Below are 16,449 nucleotides of genomic sequence, written 5' to 3'. Positions count from 1 at the left end.
GATCCCATAAATACGGGGGATTAGATCTCCGTGAGCCAGTGTTCTTCGCAATAATAATGATGATGCTATCTTGATTTGCACCTGTATTTGGTTCACGACTTGGAGCGCATGAATACACCCCACCATGTTGTTAGCTGTAAGCCTTCACCGCCTGCCAGATAGCCTCCAAGAGGTCTCAAGCTTGGAGATCTAACAACGACAAACAAATGCGACACGATCTCCAAACCAATTCAATTCCCTACACCTAGACTCCTGATATAATACAACTCCACGATACACAGCATCTCGATACGCGATTGCGTCTGTGACACCAATGCCGCCCTTCAATAATATGAGCGCATTGCCATCGCTGCGCAAACAACAGCTCCTTTCAGAATTGTTTGTTCTCTACCAAGATACACCATAAAGTAATGTGTTAACATGTAAACATAGCTCTGGACTCAAGCAAGCATGCCCTGGGGGCATATTTGTTAGTCTCACCCCAGGCGATGCCACGCTCTGGTCTGGTGTTCTCTTCGTTCGCAAAGGTAATAAACACTCGCGTACTTCCTCGACTCCAGGCCTTTATCTATGATGCTGATCTTGTGATTCTCATAGGCCCCTATTGCCCTGCTATACTCAGATTTCAAATATCATTCCCCGACTCGTATCCCCAACTCCCACCTCTCGTCGTCTTCTCAACAGACATGTTCCATCCTCTCATCACACCCTTAACAACATACATGTACACAACCGACATCCAAGAAAGCGGCACAGTGAGTGCGTCGGATCAAGAACGGCTACCACCAGGAGGCTTCAGCTTGCGCCATGGATTCCCGGACTGGTTTGGACGAGGACGACGGAGTGTGGTGGAAGCGAAACAAGCGCCTGTAACGAGTCCTGGTTCGACTAGTAACTCGACAACATCAGCAGCTCCATCATCAGGAACGCCCTCGTATATACGCACCGGGAAAAAGAGTGTTTCGGCTTATGAAGTTCTACACTACATCCGCAGTGCCTTTGATACAGAAGAAGTTCTCGACTCGGTACCCCTCGCAGCGGCAGGAAACCCAGGAGCTTGGAACGCATGGAGAACGTACCGTAAAGCAACGGGGAAGCTGGTGGAAGATACAACTGCGGAGGAAGAGCAGAAGGAACAAGAGCAAAGCGAGCACAGGCCAGAGAGCGTAAAATCGGGGTCATCTACGGCTACACCAAGACGACCTGGAGAATGGAATTGGGATGGAGTCTGGGAGGATAGAGTCAAGAAGAACGTTTCTGCAAGTTTGTCAGAGCCTGTCCTCTATGGAGACACCAAGAATTCAGATGACCTGGTAAGTCTTCTGCCGCTATTATGGCCACCTCCCCAAGGAGCTCTACTAATTCTGTACCTATAGATCAAGTTTCTTGCAATGGAGGACACTGATATCGATTCGGTGAAGGAGAACCTACGCCGGACACTTGGGCAAGCTACATAAACTTCAACTTGACTTGCCTTAGGGTCCCTATCTGTTTAAGTCTCCGGTGTTTTCGACTTCTTTAGATGCGGCCTTGCAGTTGTGCCTTAGGTAGCTGCTGCTCAAGGGCATTGTTTTCGACATCAGGGCAGTAACTCTGCACCTCTTGTCTTATAGCATAGCATGATCTTCCGTTTTACTATGTTCGCTCTAATAGCAAGAGCAACTCTGATACCCCTAAGAACCCTCCCGAACTTGCTTTATGCTTCGTTCGCCTCCAGTAGTTGAATCTCAACCAAGAATGTTCATCACAACAACAACGACGTCTTCCTCCTCATTATATGCATAAAGCATGCTAGTGTTGCATCTCAAAACTTTGATCATTCTCAACATTCTTTCAATCTTACATTACTTACCGCATCGTATAAGTTCCTTGACCAGAACGAAACAGTCACCATCGTTGACCATAAACTATAGGAAACTCGCAAAGGCCCAAATAAAAGGCCCACCGATTCCATTTCACTACTTAAAAGAACCAGAGTTACACTTTATCGTGAAGGACCAGTCTCATCCGCCATTACAATATACATCACGATGTCGAACCCAAATGACGAAGATCTGCCCTACTGGGGCACTTGCGCCTCTGATCCCAGCTTTGTCTACGAAAAGCCGAGTCCTTTGAGAATTGTGAAAGCTAACGAGAACATGTATAAGCGGCATACGGCAAATCAATCTAACCAAGATAGCTCTAAACACAGGCGGTCAATTCAAGGGGACGGGTCTCTTACAGTCGCCAAGAGGCGCAAGATCAACCCAGGACAAGCAGATGCAGACAAAGAAAACTCAAGATGGCCACATGATGACCCGGGTATGGGAGAACAAGGCAGTCGAACCTTGCGCGAAGCCAAATGCTAGGTGCAGAGTGATGGTAGTCCACCCCTACGCTTGGGGGTCACGCCCTCACCCCAGCTATCAGTCAGGAAGACGAGACAGACGCGCCCACAGCCCGGGGGCCAATTGGGACAAGGCCACCCGTTTTCCACCTCGACATCAAGTGAATTGCCTGGGGCGTATGATCTGCGGCGTCCAGTCAAGGTCCGCCCACCTCTGACCAATATATATGACAGGGCTTTTATGTCCAATGCAGAGTTACCGCTGGCGCCTCATGCAACAAGCCGAGAAGAGGAGTCACCACTATTCAGAAGAAGTCCACCTGTGGCACTGACCGAGTCCTTCAAGACACTGCCTTGGCCGAGGCTAGAACGTTGGTCAACACCACAGATTACCATCACACCCGAGGCCACCGCCATCGAAGAAGGTTGCCATAGATTTTGGGTGGCTATCGAGGTCTCAGTCAGACGTTGGTCTGAAAGTGCGATGAAATGTCAACCAGGGGCCTGTCAGGAGCGGCCAGCTCTGTTCACGGATCTTGCTGGCTTGACGCAACGTGACCAAGAGAGTACGCATGAAGGCCCCTTCCTTGAACAAACAGGTACTGACGGCATACATAGCAGGGGATATTGACGATGATGGTGGTCTCAATGATTTGGACGTCCAAATTCTGCCAACGGAAGAATCCTCGGTTATTCGCATTCTTCAGGAACAGCCCTTTCCTATGTAAGTACACAAACGAACGAGATTGCCATACTGGCCAAGGCGCACGCTGATTCACGGGAATAGTCACCGCTTGGACCCCGGATCAAGCATCTTTCTTCTAGCTCAAGTGCAGGTCCGTGTCTCAAAGGGTATGCGGCGATGCAGACAGAAGTCTTCACGGTTAGAATCGGACGACCTGATAGAAGCGCTTAAGGAGGAGTTGGGTGATTCTACAGTGAGCTACATGACCGTGCGGCTGTCATATCGAAATTCGGCGTTTCCCATGTGTCAAGATATGGGAATTGTGGAGGACGACATGTTCAGCATGCACAGCAAGATTGAGACGGTAGCCACAGCCTCCGTGAAACTCCACAATGCCATGTCGCTTTGGTCTCCTCCTCCGGTTTCAAGATCCAACCCACTATTGCCACTGGTAGAGAGACACTGGGGGGCCACGAACGCCAGGAAGGTAATGGCACAAGTTGCTGCAGCAAAATACGGCTCCAAGGATTCAGAGCAAACGTACTGTTTGCAACAGAAGCATTCAGAAAAAACTGGTTATAGCACACATGTCAAGCCCGCTTGGAATCATAGCCCTACGCCTCGGATTCCTCTCAGAAAGGCAAGCCTTCAACGAGGCTGTACCGAGGGCGATCTCGATGATAGAGAAACGCACTCTCAATCTCATCAGAGATTGAGACAAGGGTCATCCAGATGTGGTAGCTATGCATCAAGCTACTTGTCGAGGCAGAGTCGTGAAGGTCTGCCAGGGCCGAGAAGCATTACGGGCGCGGGGGTGAACAATTCGGCCCATACACGACCGAAAGAAGAACACACCCGAGATGGAAGTGATATTCCTGCTACCCGAAACCGAAGAACCTTTTCTGGCAAATCTGACAGCAGCACGTTGTGGAAGAGGCGGTCACTCGGCGCTGACACCCTCAGGGGCTTATTCCCTTTGATGGCGGGTTTGTCCATAACGACAAGGGAGCGGGAAGTGGAGGAGCCCCGAGCAGCATCGCCAGCACGTAGCAGAGGCAAAAAGGATGCGAGCAGATGGGGATGGGCGGCATGGTTCTAGACTGACCCAGGTAGTAGACGAAATGGAGAAACCGAACACGTAGTGAGATTCGAATGCTTTTGTTGGATTGTCTACGAAGAAAGCGGTATTGCTACCTTGTCTAAAGTTCGTCTTTCCAGGGGATAGAAATCTGAGCACCCTTTCGCGCAACAGTCAAGGCAGCTGCTCGATTAGCTGCCGCGACAGCTGCTTCAATATTAAATTGGCCATCTTTGGCGGCTACAACGGCCAGGGCGTAAGAACCAACAAAGGTATCACCCGCGGCTGTGGTGTCCACTACGGTCGTCTTAGTCGCCGGAAGCAATGCGCTCTGGCCTTGTTTATTGACGAAATAGACACCACGGCCTCCAAGGGTGATGATGACATTGTGGACTCCGCGATCAATGAAGACACGGCCAATGCGGTCCAAGCCTTGAAGGTCATCAAGCTCAGACTCAGCACAATCTGCAAGAATGGCGGCCTCGGTCTCATTAACAACGAGATGGGCCAGCCCATCGTAGGCATCCATAGGCAAGGGCTGAGCCGGTGCTGGGTTGAGAAGGACAGGAACACCATCCTTTTTGGCAGCTTTCAAAGCTTGCATGACAGTATCGAAAGGTATTTCGAGCTGCATGATCAGAAGGTCAGGACGGGGGCCAGGGAGGGTCTCAAACTCAGCAGGCCGAAGAGAGTGATTGGCTTCAGGAGACAAGATAATACGGTTCTGGCCAGAGGGCTCATCCACAATGATGATAGCTAGGCCAGACTTCTGGTCTTGGCGGATGGCTACAGAATCGACAGCAACGCCAAAGGAGCGAAGGCTGTCAAGCAGGAGGGTGCCATAAGGATCGGCGCCAACAGCACCCACCATAGAGACGACAGCCGAAGGATTGGACAGGTCCGAGTCTCGAGAGAGCTTGCCACAAGCAACAGCTTGATTAGCGCCCTTACCGCCTGGCGAAGTGTTGAAATTGTTTGAGGTGAGGGTTTCACCAGGAAGGGGATGATGTGGGACATAGGAAACGAGATCCATGTTGAGAGAGCCCAGGATGGTGATGTGTGGAGTTCTAGCGTGAGAAGCCATCGTAGAGGTGGGTTGGAAGAGATTTGCTGAACGGGTTATTGCGGCTGAATCGAGGCTGGTGTTCCTTTCGCAATATGATGCTGTCTGTGTGTAGTTGAGGATGTAGTATCCGTACTCCGTAGTTGAATTGTCACGTCAGGGGTGAGTAGCAACAGCCGAAAGCCGATGGCCCGCGTGTCTGTAGCGTCAGAGAGAGGCCGAGCGCAAAAGCAATGATTGAAACAAGTCTGTTTATTTGCTTTTCTCGGCGTTTGCGCACAAGGATTCGTTGGTAACGCCGCAAACTTTAGATGATTTGTTCACAATATTGACACGTTCAGTTTGCGGTGAAGAAGTTGTCAACTTGAGTTGCTATTGTCGATACCCGAGTCATGTGGAAAAGATGGATCCCGCCTGCCCGAGGAGGGTTAGAGAGCTGGGGGCATGTGCAAGTGGAAGGTGAAAGTTATCAAGTTTGGTGTGGGGTTGTTTTGTCCTGCCTTCCTTGTCCCTAATAAAGCCTTCGTTTATAGATGGGGCAGCTACGATGGAATGTGTTTTAAATTGAGAAGGAACTGTTTCTTCCAATCACATCCCTAGGACCGTATTCTGTTTCGGCCATCATCAGCAAAGACAATTCCGTCTCGTGGAGCATCATGAGCTGCACATGTACCCTTACTGAGTGTCCAAAGGCACTATTGAACCTAGGCCTGATTCTCGGTACATGTGCAACAGACCAGACCAAAGACAGTTATGACAAGACAAGTGCCGGCTCCTCACTTTAGCGTCGGTATTGAACCACATTGTCTCGCCCATCCTCTGTTTCTGAGCCGCCGATCCGTAGCTAAATCAGCACATGAATCAGTTCGACGACGACCTTGTACAGCTGCGGCAACTAAATCCTTAGCTTAGAAGCAGGTTAAGTGCTAGCTTAGCGGACCCTTCTCGAGTTTGTTTTTTTGTTTAGTAAACGAGATGGTGCGCTCAGTTTCCCAGGAGTTGGAGCTCATGGCGGATGCTTTGACTTTCGCGTAACGAGGTAACGCAGCCAGGATATGGGCCCGAATGAACGGAACCGAGGTTTGTAGAGGGAACAAAAGTAGCCAATTGCATCATGGGAAGTGTCTTGCTGCATACGGAATGTGACAACAACCGAGACAACAAGGCAAACATTTGCATCATATGAGCTGGTATTGGAGGATGAAGCTGATATTCCTTAGGCTAAATGACTTATCCACAAACTGCATCATATTATCGGCTAAAACCTCTTCTGTATTGACATGACAGCCAAGTCCTTTTTTGGAAACTGGTGGGTAGTGCGAAGACCACAGCTCTAGTAATTCTTTATCTTATGCAACCAGGGTCAAAAGATGCACATGGGGAGGTGGTGACGGAAAAGAAGATCAGTTTGTATATCACCGGGAACCAGAAGCTTCTTGTTCTCTCCTCCAATGCCTACTCGACCGTTGCATTTCCATTGGTCTCAACAATGATACATCAGAAAGCAAACAACAGCGCCTGCTTTTGGAGGATGTCACACTTTCCAAAGCATTAGGTTCCTTTCTCACTTTGAGTACTGGGTAAGTACCTTGTAGTTACAAAGAATTCGGGTTTGTTTGCTTTCAATACCCAAATTGAGAGACTTAGGGCAGTTACCCATTCATCCTTGGTTCACTTACTAAGTTCTTAGTTACCCGCCTTAAGGTGCTACCTTAATCTTCAGCGACCTGATGGGTCAATTATGGGCGGAACCTGAGAGATGCAAGGAAGGAACGTTGGATGGAGGTTATTCGATGTGGATGGTTCATAGTTGGTTGCTCTGTCCCTGTTGGGAATATGCCTGAGGTGATGTCGTTCGTGATTCGGTGAAGCAACTTGAGGTAATTGCCTGTTCTGTAGCTGAGCATCTGCTTCCTTCCCTGGCTTGTTCGTTACAATTATAACCTCAACTCTCCCAAGTAGTTGTCGTCTCTTTCACTTAAAGTGACTCAAACTTGATCTCACTTTCGCAAAGCTCGAGTCATGATAGAGCACTACCCATCTCAAGCCCTATCCGGGCTGACGCTTGCCATTGCCACTATTTTACTGCTTGCATGGGCCCGTTGGCGCTCTCGACCTACGCTGCCCCTACCACCTGGTCCGCCTTCCGAGTTTCTTCTGGGCCATTCCCGTGTCATACCCAAGGAGAATGCTGCAGCAGTATATGCGAAATGGTCGAAAGAATACAGTGAGTTTGACCTCTGTACATACAGACGAATATCTTCCCTCTGACATTGCCTTCAACAGATTCAGATATCATACATGTCAGATCCCTGGGTCGGTCTACAGTCGTGCTCAATAGCGCAGATGTGGCTAGGGATATCTTGGACAAGAAAGGCGCCAATTTTTGTGACCGACCCAGATTTACGCTACTGAAAATGTAAGCTAACCCTCTGCTACTATCTAGAACAAAACGGGGTCCGAATGCTTTGCTAATATGGGTGTTTGATAGCATGGGATGGGGAAAGACTCTGACTTTTCTTCCATTTGGAGAACGCTGGCAAATGCATAGAAAGCTACTTCAGACCTCGTTCAGCAACACAAATGTCCGCCAATGGCGCAACCTGCAGATAACAGAAGCCCGACGAACGATTTGAAATATACTCAAGAAGCCTAAAACTTGGGAGACGTCATTGCGCCGGTTGGCGGTTGCCATCGTTCTGCAAGTGAGCTACGGTACCCAAGTGCTCGAGGACGATGACCCCTACATCCAAATCGCCAACGATGCCATGTATGCTACTGGCAATGGCGGAGTTCCTGCCTATAGTATTGTTGATCTAGTTCCATTCGGTACAAGATATCCACATGATGGACCCGAAATCTCTAGAAGATTGTACTAATGAGCCAGTCTAGTTCGCTATCTCCCCGACTGCATTGTCCGCGACTGGTCTTTGCGATTCGCCCGACAATGGCGCTGGGCTATCAAAAAGCTTCACGACGTCCCATTCGCTGCTGCACAAGCTGAATATGTGAGTTGAAGGGTAGTGGGCAACTTAGGAAAACACCTCAAGAATTATGCCACGTCTTGCCATGTAACTGACTTCCTTCTCGCAGCACAGAGATGATCATCATAGAAACACATCTCTAGCACATCACCTCCTCCGTGAGTATAAGGACAAGGAGTTCCGTGGTCAAGAACAACAATGGTCCCTTGATGATATCAAAGGGGCGGCAGGGGCGGTTTTTATCGCAGGAGCAGATACGGTGAGTCTATCTCCATAACAGTTGATTTTTGAAAGCTAAGAACGTGGCTTCCAGACATGGGCTACATGTGTAATCTTTGTTCTCAACATGGTTCTTCACCCGGAAATACAGGAGAAGGCACAGCAAGAGCTTGATGCGGTGATTGGGACTGATAGACTTCCCGACTTCTCAGACCGGCCCGCTTTGGTTTATATTGAACATATTGTCCAGGAGATTTATCGGTACGCGAGATGTTTAACCGATCACTAACACGAAATTTAAACTGACAGGAATCTTCACAAAGCTGGTCGCCACTGGCTCCTCTAGGTGAGTTGTTCATGGTTGACAATGAAGAAACCCTGCAACGGCTACTAATGCGCGGCAGGGATCCCACACAAGTCGCTCCACGATGATATCTACAAGGGCATGCTCATTCCTAAAGGTATATCTGAGGTAAAAGTCTCGCTGCTGCTTGTGCAAGTTGACTGACGATTTACAGGGTAAGACACTCTCTTACGATGCTGCTATCATAATGAGGTTACAAGGTGGGGAGGGTATCTGATAAGTACCAGGACTGTGGTCTATGCCAACGCTTATGCTATGGCTCATGATGAGCGGGTCTACAAAAACCCCCACGATTTCAACCCCGACAGATATGAAGCTGGGGAACCGTTTCCTGTTGGCAATTTTGGATTTGGGCGCCGGTACGTGACAGGCCAACCCCAACTGAGACTCGGGTCACGACTTTTGAAATCTAGAACGAACTAATCACGACTAGGGTCTGTGTCGGTCGGTTTCTGGCCGACAATAGTGTCTGGATCACTGTAGCAACGATGCTGTCCGTACTTCGGTTTTGTAAGAAGATGTCTTCGGACGGGAAGCCCATTGAGCCCCGAGTCCGATTTACCAATGGAGGAACCTGGTATGTTGACTCCCCCTGTCTTTAGCTATCCCCACTGCCCCTCGATACCTTTGTACCCTTGCCAAACTAGAAACATGCACATAGGTATTTGATAATGTGGTTGACACATGGCTGACGATGGTATTTGCTGCAAGTCACCCCGAGCACTTTGACTGTGTCATCAAACCGCGGAGTCTCGAGGCTGAGGCACTTGTCAAGAGCGATTAGGAATAGCGACCAGCTGAACAGCTTGGAGAGAATACTATAACATGTTGGATCAGGTATATCATATCAAGTAAGTCATGCTCAGTGTGTCTTGCGATGGCCGGTCAATCCTCACATGCTGTACGGAAACAGGGCAGGTACTCATGTGCTCAGTGATACCAGAAAACAAGTCCAGATATTACACTCTTTCACTGCAACATGACACAGGTAGATGCTGGGTTGTGTCTATTGATAGCCACCAACAAAGTCGCAAACTTTTGCCATTTTTGGAATTGCTCTTTACTTTCCCTTGCTCAGCACATTATAGGATGTGATAATGCTGGCTCTCTTCCCATTGGATTAGCTGTACCCATGGCTTGCTTCACCCTTACCCATTCTCTGCAATGAGGATGCTTGAAGCAGGCCGCAGAGGTCACCTGGCTAACGCGATTTCCTCAAGACTGGTAGTTTATTTTAGCCGATCCACAGGACCCTGTTGCTCAAGAAGGATCCCAATCGGCTTTTGAGGGAATCTTGTAAGACCCTTGTCGAGGTGGGGCATCTCGGCAGAGTCGTTCGCTTGTGTTGTGCTGTGTTACCTCAGCCCGGCTCGTTGGTAGTCGAGTCAAAGCGCAGGATTATCGAGGGCAGTAACACGTCTCTCAGTCAGCTCTGCGGTCACGACTCTTTGTCGACTTAGTGCAGTAAGAGGCACTACTCATTGACGGCCTATTCCCACACTATTATAAAGGACCATGTCTGTTTATGGTAACAACATGTTTAGTGGATGGAGATAACAAGCTAGCCAAGAAACAAGACAACAGCGATATGTGACATCTTTGCTTGGCTCCTCAATAGAATCCTTGCAATGACGATCGGTATGCCTCACTGAGGATTCACCCATCACTACGATGGAAAGGCAGGACTTCGGCCTAAATGGCGTGTTCTAGGACCAGCCCTTGTCATGAAATTTGGGTGAAGGATGCGAAAGCTGCATCTTCTTTCGCATTATGTTGCATCGACGTAACAGGAATTAAGCAAACATTCTACATCTCCACTCTATCCCCGCTAGCTGCATAAACATACTGTATTGTGCAGTACCGAGAAGCCGAAGTGGTTGCTGTCAAAAGCCCGCGGGCTTTTGACAGAGATAGAGTTGTCCTTGATCCGCATTCAAAAGACGCTGACCCGCTCTGTATCCAATTATTGGCATTCCATACGAGTCTCAGGTATATAAAGAAAAAGAAAGACGATGACCCCATATTGTAATGTTGTACCTATCAAGATTCTTGTGAGCGTTTGATGTTCATGTTTCATCACAGTCCCGCAATGCTTTAGCTTGGACCTTGGACACGGGCCGCCGCGCCGCACTTTCATCTGCATTAGAGCAGAATCATGATCGTCAAGGTTTCGGGCCATTTTGGTGATGGCCCCGTCCCTGTCCTTATGCAAGCAGAGAAATCTTCGTGGTTGACTTTGGTGAGCATGTGAGTGTCAAGCAGCACATGCCGCAGCCAGTCGTTGTCATGGGTCTATCTGGTTAGCCGCTCGAACCAACTGAGAAGCACACCGCACCTCAGCCCTAAGTACAGTGATGTATCAGCCAAGTTGGTTCGGTTCAGCCCCAGAAAACAACATGGCTGTTGTGTTGTTTAGAACAAGCACACTGCAGCCAACTCTTAGACACCAGCATATATCCCAGCAAGCCACACTTTATTGTGACACATCAGTTGGGAACAAAGTTGCAAAATCCGGTTCCGCATCCGATTGCACTCCGTGATGGTGTAATCTTGGCTTCCCAAGATCATTGGCTGATGACTGTGACCAGGGGAACTGCAAGGAAAGGATCACAGCGTCTAGAGACTATCATTGAGCCTATTGTGGAACGACTGTCGAATTGAGTAGACTGCAGGATGCAAACAGGTTCGAGTGGCGCATGCAAGAGGCACATTGTTCTTCGTTATCTTAAGGTCGGGTTTGACATGAGATCATGATACTAGAGCAAGTTAAGCTTTACCAGAGACTTATATCCTTCTTTGCACGTCCAGCAAACCTTAGGCTTTGCACTACTGATTATCAGCATCGCAATGGCAGTGCTCAAGGATTTGGAAGCCAACCATGGGCTCCATTTATCCGAACACTCCAGAAACAATACTGAAAATGGAGAAAGTGCCAGTGTTTCGACTGCTGGGAACGCAAAGGCCGGTGTGGTTTCGAGGTGGTATAGGGGAGTGCTTAACGCTGGTGTTGAGGAGAACGGGGTTCGGCCAGTGCCCATAGAGCAAAGAACCCAAACGCAGCACAGCAACCTTTTCACTGTGTTTTTCACATGTCTGTTGTGTATTCTACCGTGAGTTGGTGGCATAACCCAACCTACCGATGATCGCATACGCTGATAAAATCTCAGGTTGCCAACTGGTGCTCTCGGCACGGCTGTATACGGACTAGGGTTGCGAGATGTGTCGTTGATAATCATATTTTTCAACATTGTAACATGCATTCCCCCCGCTGTTATCAGTATCGGGGGATGCAAGACTGGAATGAGACAAATGATACAGGCTCGATATTCCTTCGGGTGAGTTTCTCGAGTTCAAATATCATTGCAAGTAGATTGCTGACATTTCGATTTGCCAGGCTCTATCTTGGAATCATTCCCATCCATCTCAACGCTGGAACGGTAACAGGGTTTACGCTCGTGGGATCGATCGTGAGCGGACAGGACATCGCAGCTGTGAATGAGACGGCCAACATAAGTGTAAACGTAGGCATCGGCATCGTTTGCACTCTCAGCTTTTGTCTCGCGTTCCTAGGATATCGAGCGGTCCACGTCTGGCAACGGTGGCAGTGGTTACCGAACTTGCTTGCCATTGTCATTGCCGTCGGCTATGGTGGGAAGCATCTGATGAACCAGGCTGACCATGACCCGGCATCTGTGAAAAGTGTCGTAGGATATGGAAGTCTCATGGCAGGATATTTCATGACATTTGGCGGGACTGTCTCCGATTTCACCGTCTATCACGACCCCAAATCATCCAAGTAAGGATTCCTCGATATTGTATTGTGAGAATCAAAGCTGACAACCCTCACCCAATTCGCAGGCTCAAGATCTTTACGTACGTGTATCTTGGCTTGATCACCCCATCGACGCCTCTGCTCATTCTTGGGGCTGCCATCGGTGGTGCTCTCCCCAATGTCGAATCATGGCAAACGGCTTGGGATAATTACGGAATCGGCGGCGTCATGGCTGAAATGCTCGCGCCAGCAGGAGGTTTTGGCAAGTTCGTTCTTATCGTCCTCGCTTTGAGTGTTGTTGGTAACATGGTGCTGTCCAATTATTCAGTCGCCTTATGTTTGCAGATGCTTGTTCCTGCCTTTGCCAAGGTGCCACGCTTCTTGTTCATCGTCGCAACGCTGGCTATCATGATCCCAATGTCGATCTATGCGGCTGCTAAATGGGAGGAGTCCCTTGTTAACTTTCTGTCTGTGATTGGCTATTGGGCGGGATGCTTTGATGCCGTTGTCATCGAAGAACTCATAGTCTTTCGAAACATGGACTACCATTCTTATGACCCCGCGATATGGAATCAAGTACGACGGCTTCCAACTGGACTTGCGGCCATCGGAGCATCTTTGGTCAGTATTGGGTTGGTGGTCCCGTCAATGGACACGCCGTGGTTCACTGGGTCCATTGGGGAGCGAATTGGTGACCTGGGCTTTGAATCAGCTTTCGTGGTCACTGGGATTGCCTACTACCCGCTTCGGACCTTGGAAGTCAGGTTGATGGGTCATGTTTGAGGCATATGCACTTATAATCCTGCATGCTTGGCAATGTTCAAGAAAGAGGAACAGAAATTTCTCCAAGGCATTGCCGCCGTGATATCCATATCATACTCGGTGGCATTTTAGTCCAATGCGCCAGTGAATGACAGCAGAAATTATGATAGTACAGGATTACAGGGAGAGATGGGAGTTTGGGTTGAAGGACAAGGTAAGCAAGGACGGTTTCCAAGAAACATGTTGAGAAGAGCAGAGGAATAACTGAAACTCAATCAGAGGCTTGTATATAAATATAGCCTAACTTTAGGCACTAAGCGTGCAGCCTGCCACACAAGACAACGTCTTCACCAAAAGGATGCCATGAGACATTCGATAGCCGCGCAGCAGGAATTGGAACACCTGCTGGATCCTGAAGGCGATCTGGCGACACGACAACGCCTCCTTGGCCAAGCCAAGTAGGTGCAATAGTAATAATAACGGAGTCAACTAGTTCGTGATATTGAGGATCAAGCAAGGAGTTGATAATTTGGCCGCCGCCCTCGACCATGACGCTGGAGAGGCCTGCGTGATGCAAGGCTCTGAATACATCATGCCAGTCAAAGCGCATGCGTTTATTGGGCCCTAGTGTAGTCGGAACATGGATATACTTCCCGCCATGCTGTTCGAGTAGTGCAACGTTCTCAGCAGGCAAGTTCTGGCTAGACACACCAGTCAGGACAAAGGGAGCTAAACCATTACCAAGGCGAGAAACCTCTAGAACTTTGTCGGAGCTGCTAGGAGCCCATCGGAGATGAGGATCAATGACAATGGGCCGAGGCTGGCTTGCAGCACCAGTGATACGACAATTTAGGGCAGGCGAATCGGCCAAGAGTGTAGAAACGCCGATGAGAATAGCATCATGTCGTGAACGAAGATAGTGAGTCATTGCTTTGGAGTCGGGCCCGGAGAGTCGAGTGCGGACGCCAGGTGCCAGAGAAAGCGATGAATCAAGTGAAGTTGCAAATGTGAGTGTCACAAACGGCCGTGACGTTCCAGACGCTGTTGTTGAAGGCGGAAGTCTAGACTCTAGCATAGCTGCTGAGGATGCGGGGAAGGTGAGCTCCGACATTTTGAGTTCTTTCCCGTGATGATAAGGTAGGATCTGATCAAGCAGGATACGAAGATGAAGAGATACCTAATAGGTACCTAAGCCAGAAGGTAAGGTACCTTATAGGTAGAGAGCTTTGATGCCAGGTACTTTTGCCCTAGTAGCGCCGTTCTGTAGGTTATAGGAGCTTCCAATATGCCGCCGACAACTCCTACAAGAGACTGGGTGACGTGGCCAAGTAGATGGAGAAGATCTGATTTAATCGTTCTTTGAGCTCCAATCTTCTCAATTGATTTGGCGTGGAGAGGATACTTCGCGGTTGTCGCTGTCGGATAAAAGGATTAATTTGATAATACTTTGGTTGAGATGAAGTTGAAATTGACTTTCCTGATTGGAAGGAAGGATACAGGCCGCGGCTGGCTGAAACCGCTGGCGGGAATGTGACAGCAGCAGGCGACCCACATGCCATTCATGGCCCTTGGCAATTGAATCACCCAATGAATATAGAGATTATTACGATAAACTTGAAGTCCAGTATGGAATTCTTAAGCTTCAATAGGATAGCGAACGATGTCTGCAATGAATTTTTATTTTATTTTATTTTTTGATTTTCTTTCTAATGAAGCAATTTCCACAGTCCGTAAAGAATGCTGATCATTTATCCTGCCTTGTTGCCACGCGCGAGTGCCGCTTCGTCCATGGTATTCCAAAGTGAGACAGTTCGTTTTCTGGCTATTTGGATCATTGGCGACTGGTAGGTCGATCTATTTGCTAAAGATGGTAACTCAAACAGATCTGAGGAAGCCTAGTTTTAGATTCAAACTTGCCATTGCTCGAAATAGCTCTTTATGAACCACCTGGTACTGACAATTTATCCCAGCAGCTTCAGACTCAAAACAATCGTTATTTGCATTCCCGTATGCTTTTCAGCTGTGGCAGCACTATATTCAGCGAGTAGAGAAGACACCTTCTTGTGGAAAGGGAGTGGCATATGATCGAATCGTAAGCAGAAGCTCTGGAATCTGGATAACGCTTCCTCACAATTATCTTAAAGTTGAACTTTATTGAGTTCCAGCGACTGCAGTCGATACCGGTTGTTCTTTGATTGACTGAACCCGTTTCAACTGATCATCGAATACCTAGACATGGATGGATATAAGGTTGAATCGAAGTTGTCCAAAATTCTTCTTTTTCCACCCAAGTACGAAGAAGATATTCAGTCTTCACTAAATGGATTACCGTATTGAACTATTTAATATTAACTTTTGTTGTAGCTATTTCTGGTATCATAATAGCCGATTAGGCTAGATTTCCAAGACTCTGAATGGGGCAATTGGGTAATCCAAGTCACATGAATAAGAGCATCTGCGGATGTTGCGGGGCAGATCGAATAGATCTAAGACAATCAGATCGGGTCTGTATCCTCATCTATATACTTTGTTCATATCAAGGATAGTTTCAAGCAAGCCATATGAATATTTGTGGATTAAACTTGTCAGGAGTCAAATAGGGGGAGCACGTCCTCGGCAGCTGGAGCCTTACGATAACATCGTGCAAACTCATTAAAATAAACAGATTAAAGGCTAGCGATTACTGGTCATAATGGCGTAACATTGAGCTCATTATTGATCTGGCGGTGCACTGGTGGTACGGCTGCTCGCAAAACCCCTGAAAATTGTTACCAGGACTCGGCGGAAACATGATGAACCGACAGCGTATCGGAAAGAAGGGCATTCTAAGTCAAGAATTTCAAAGAATGGCATGTCCAATTGAAACAGCCCATAGGTATTCTCTCGCCCCCAAAGTCAATGGGCTGCTAGGTGGTAACCACCCATTTCATGGAGCTCCAATGGTAAGCAACGCCATCGCGTTACACAAAAAAGAAACACCAATTTTCAGAGGCCTTGACTTATCTACACTAATTTCTATCAGACTTTTCAAATTGGCTGTTCAGGGTAATTTAGCAAGGTAGAGCAATCATCAGTGGTAGATGACCTACCAACCTGGACTACCCAAGGCATGAGTAAATACCTAATAGTCATTATGTGTTTCAAGTGAGTATGCATTCTCTCATCATTTTATACCATTGCCTCTTAGGCCGAG

At 48.2% G+C, this 16,449-nt stretch overlaps 6 protein-coding genes across 6 annotated transcripts; 4 read left to right on the top strand and 2 right to left on the bottom strand.

Annotated features, from left to right (window-relative positions):
* The first annotated feature begins 81 nt into the window (after positions 1–81).
* On the top strand, positions 82–1,821 carry FOBCDRAFT_220028 (ubiquitin-conjugating enzyme/RWD-like protein). Its single transcript, XM_031179870.3, has 4 exons — positions 82–378; positions 433–527; positions 598–1,313; positions 1,377–1,821. The coding sequence occupies exons 1-4, from the start codon at positions 314–316 to the stop codon at positions 1,455–1,457; spliced, it is 957 nt and encodes a 318-aa protein (XP_031045757.2). The 5' UTR covers positions 82–313; the 3' UTR covers positions 1,458–1,821.
* A 209-nt stretch (positions 1,822–2,030) lies between these two features.
* FOBCDRAFT_238685 (uncharacterized protein) lies at positions 2,031–4,113 on the top strand (the record flags this gene model as incomplete). The annotated part of the gene is made up of 4 exons (XM_059610230.1): positions 2,031–2,304; positions 2,584–2,895; positions 2,948–3,053; positions 3,117–4,113. The coding sequence occupies 4 exons, from the start codon at positions 2,031–2,033 to the stop codon at positions 4,111–4,113; spliced, it is 1,689 nt and encodes a 562-aa protein (XP_059464628.1).
* A 100-nt stretch (positions 4,114–4,213) lies between these two features.
* Positions 4,214–5,176, bottom strand: FOBCDRAFT_132461 (Ribokinase-like protein; the record flags this gene model as incomplete). Its single annotated transcript, XM_054704127.1, has 1 exon — positions 4,214–5,176. The coding sequence occupies one exon, from the start codon at positions 5,174–5,176 to the stop codon at positions 4,214–4,216; it is 963 nt and encodes a 320-aa protein (XP_054560102.1).
* Positions 5,177–7,177: 2,001 nt separating this feature from the next.
* FOBCDRAFT_238683 (cytochrome P450) lies at positions 7,178–9,890 on the top strand (the record flags this gene model as incomplete). The annotated part of the gene is made up of 12 exons (XM_059610229.1): positions 7,178–7,382; positions 7,442–7,574; positions 7,707–7,740; positions 7,804–7,960; positions 8,048–8,163; positions 8,249–8,398; positions 8,453–8,619; positions 8,682–8,704; positions 8,763–8,830; positions 8,915–9,081; positions 9,156–9,316; positions 9,847–9,890. The coding sequence occupies 12 exons, from the start codon at positions 7,178–7,180 to the stop codon at positions 9,888–9,890; spliced, it is 1,425 nt and encodes a 474-aa protein (XP_059464627.1).
* Positions 9,891–11,416: 1,526 nt separating this feature from the next.
* On the top strand, positions 11,417–13,391 carry FOBCDRAFT_27425 (permease for cytosine/purines, uracil, thiamine, allantoin-domain-containing protein). Its single transcript, XM_054704125.2, has 4 exons — positions 11,417–11,832; positions 11,890–12,057; positions 12,117–12,518; positions 12,581–13,391. Exons 1-4 carry the CDS (start codon positions 11,570–11,572, stop codon positions 13,275–13,277), a joined length of 1,530 nt encoding a protein of 509 aa, XP_054560100.1. The 5' UTR covers positions 11,417–11,569; the 3' UTR covers positions 13,278–13,391.
* A 32-nt stretch (positions 13,392–13,423) lies between these two features.
* FOBCDRAFT_27433 (dihydrofolate reductase-like domain-containing protein) lies at positions 13,424–14,462 on the bottom strand. The gene has a single exon (XM_031179879.3). It carries the CDS (start codon positions 14,365–14,367, stop codon positions 13,570–13,572), a length of 798 nt encoding a protein of 265 aa, XP_031045766.2. The 5' UTR covers positions 14,368–14,462; the 3' UTR covers positions 13,424–13,569.
* Positions 14,463–16,449: the final 1,987 nt, after the last annotated feature.

Source organism: Fusarium oxysporum, chromosome IV, assembly GCF_013085055.1.
Source record: "Fusarium oxysporum Fo47 chromosome IV, complete sequence".
Classification (NCBI taxonomy): domain Eukaryota; kingdom Fungi; phylum Ascomycota; class Sordariomycetes; order Hypocreales; family Nectriaceae; genus Fusarium; species Fusarium oxysporum.
Note: the sequence above shows the minus strand (reverse complement) of the source record. Positions and strands in the feature narration are given on the sequence as shown.

Bases quoted from the DNA above. Each gene is read 5' to 3' on its own strand.
- FOBCDRAFT_27425 (XM_054704125.2), top strand. From the start codon at position 11,570: ATGGCAGTGCTCAAGGATTTGGAAGCCAACCATGGGCTCCATTTATCC. The intron at 11,833-11,889 runs GTGAGTTGGTGG...ATAAAATCTCAG, and splicing joins TGTCTGTTGTGTATTCTACC to GTTGCCAACTGGTGCTCTCG. The intron at 12,519-12,580 runs GTAAGGATTCCT...CCCAATTCGCAG, and splicing joins CACGACCCCAAATCATCCAA to GCTCAAGATCTTTACGTACG.
- FOBCDRAFT_220028 (XM_031179870.3), top strand. From the start codon at position 314: ATGCCGCCCTTCAATAATATGAGCGCATTGCCATCGCTGCGCAAACAA. The intron at 379-432 runs GTTTGTTCTCTA...ATGTAAACATAG, and splicing joins CAACAGCTCCTTTCAGAATT to CTCTGGACTCAAGCAAGCAT. The intron at 528-597 runs GTAATAAACACT...TGATTCTCATAG, and splicing joins TGTTCTCTTCGTTCGCAAAG to GCCCCTATTGCCCTGCTATA.
- FOBCDRAFT_27433 (XM_031179879.3), bottom strand. From the start codon at position 14,367: ATGTCGGAGCTCACCTTCCCCGCATCCTCAGCAGCTATGCTAGAGTCT.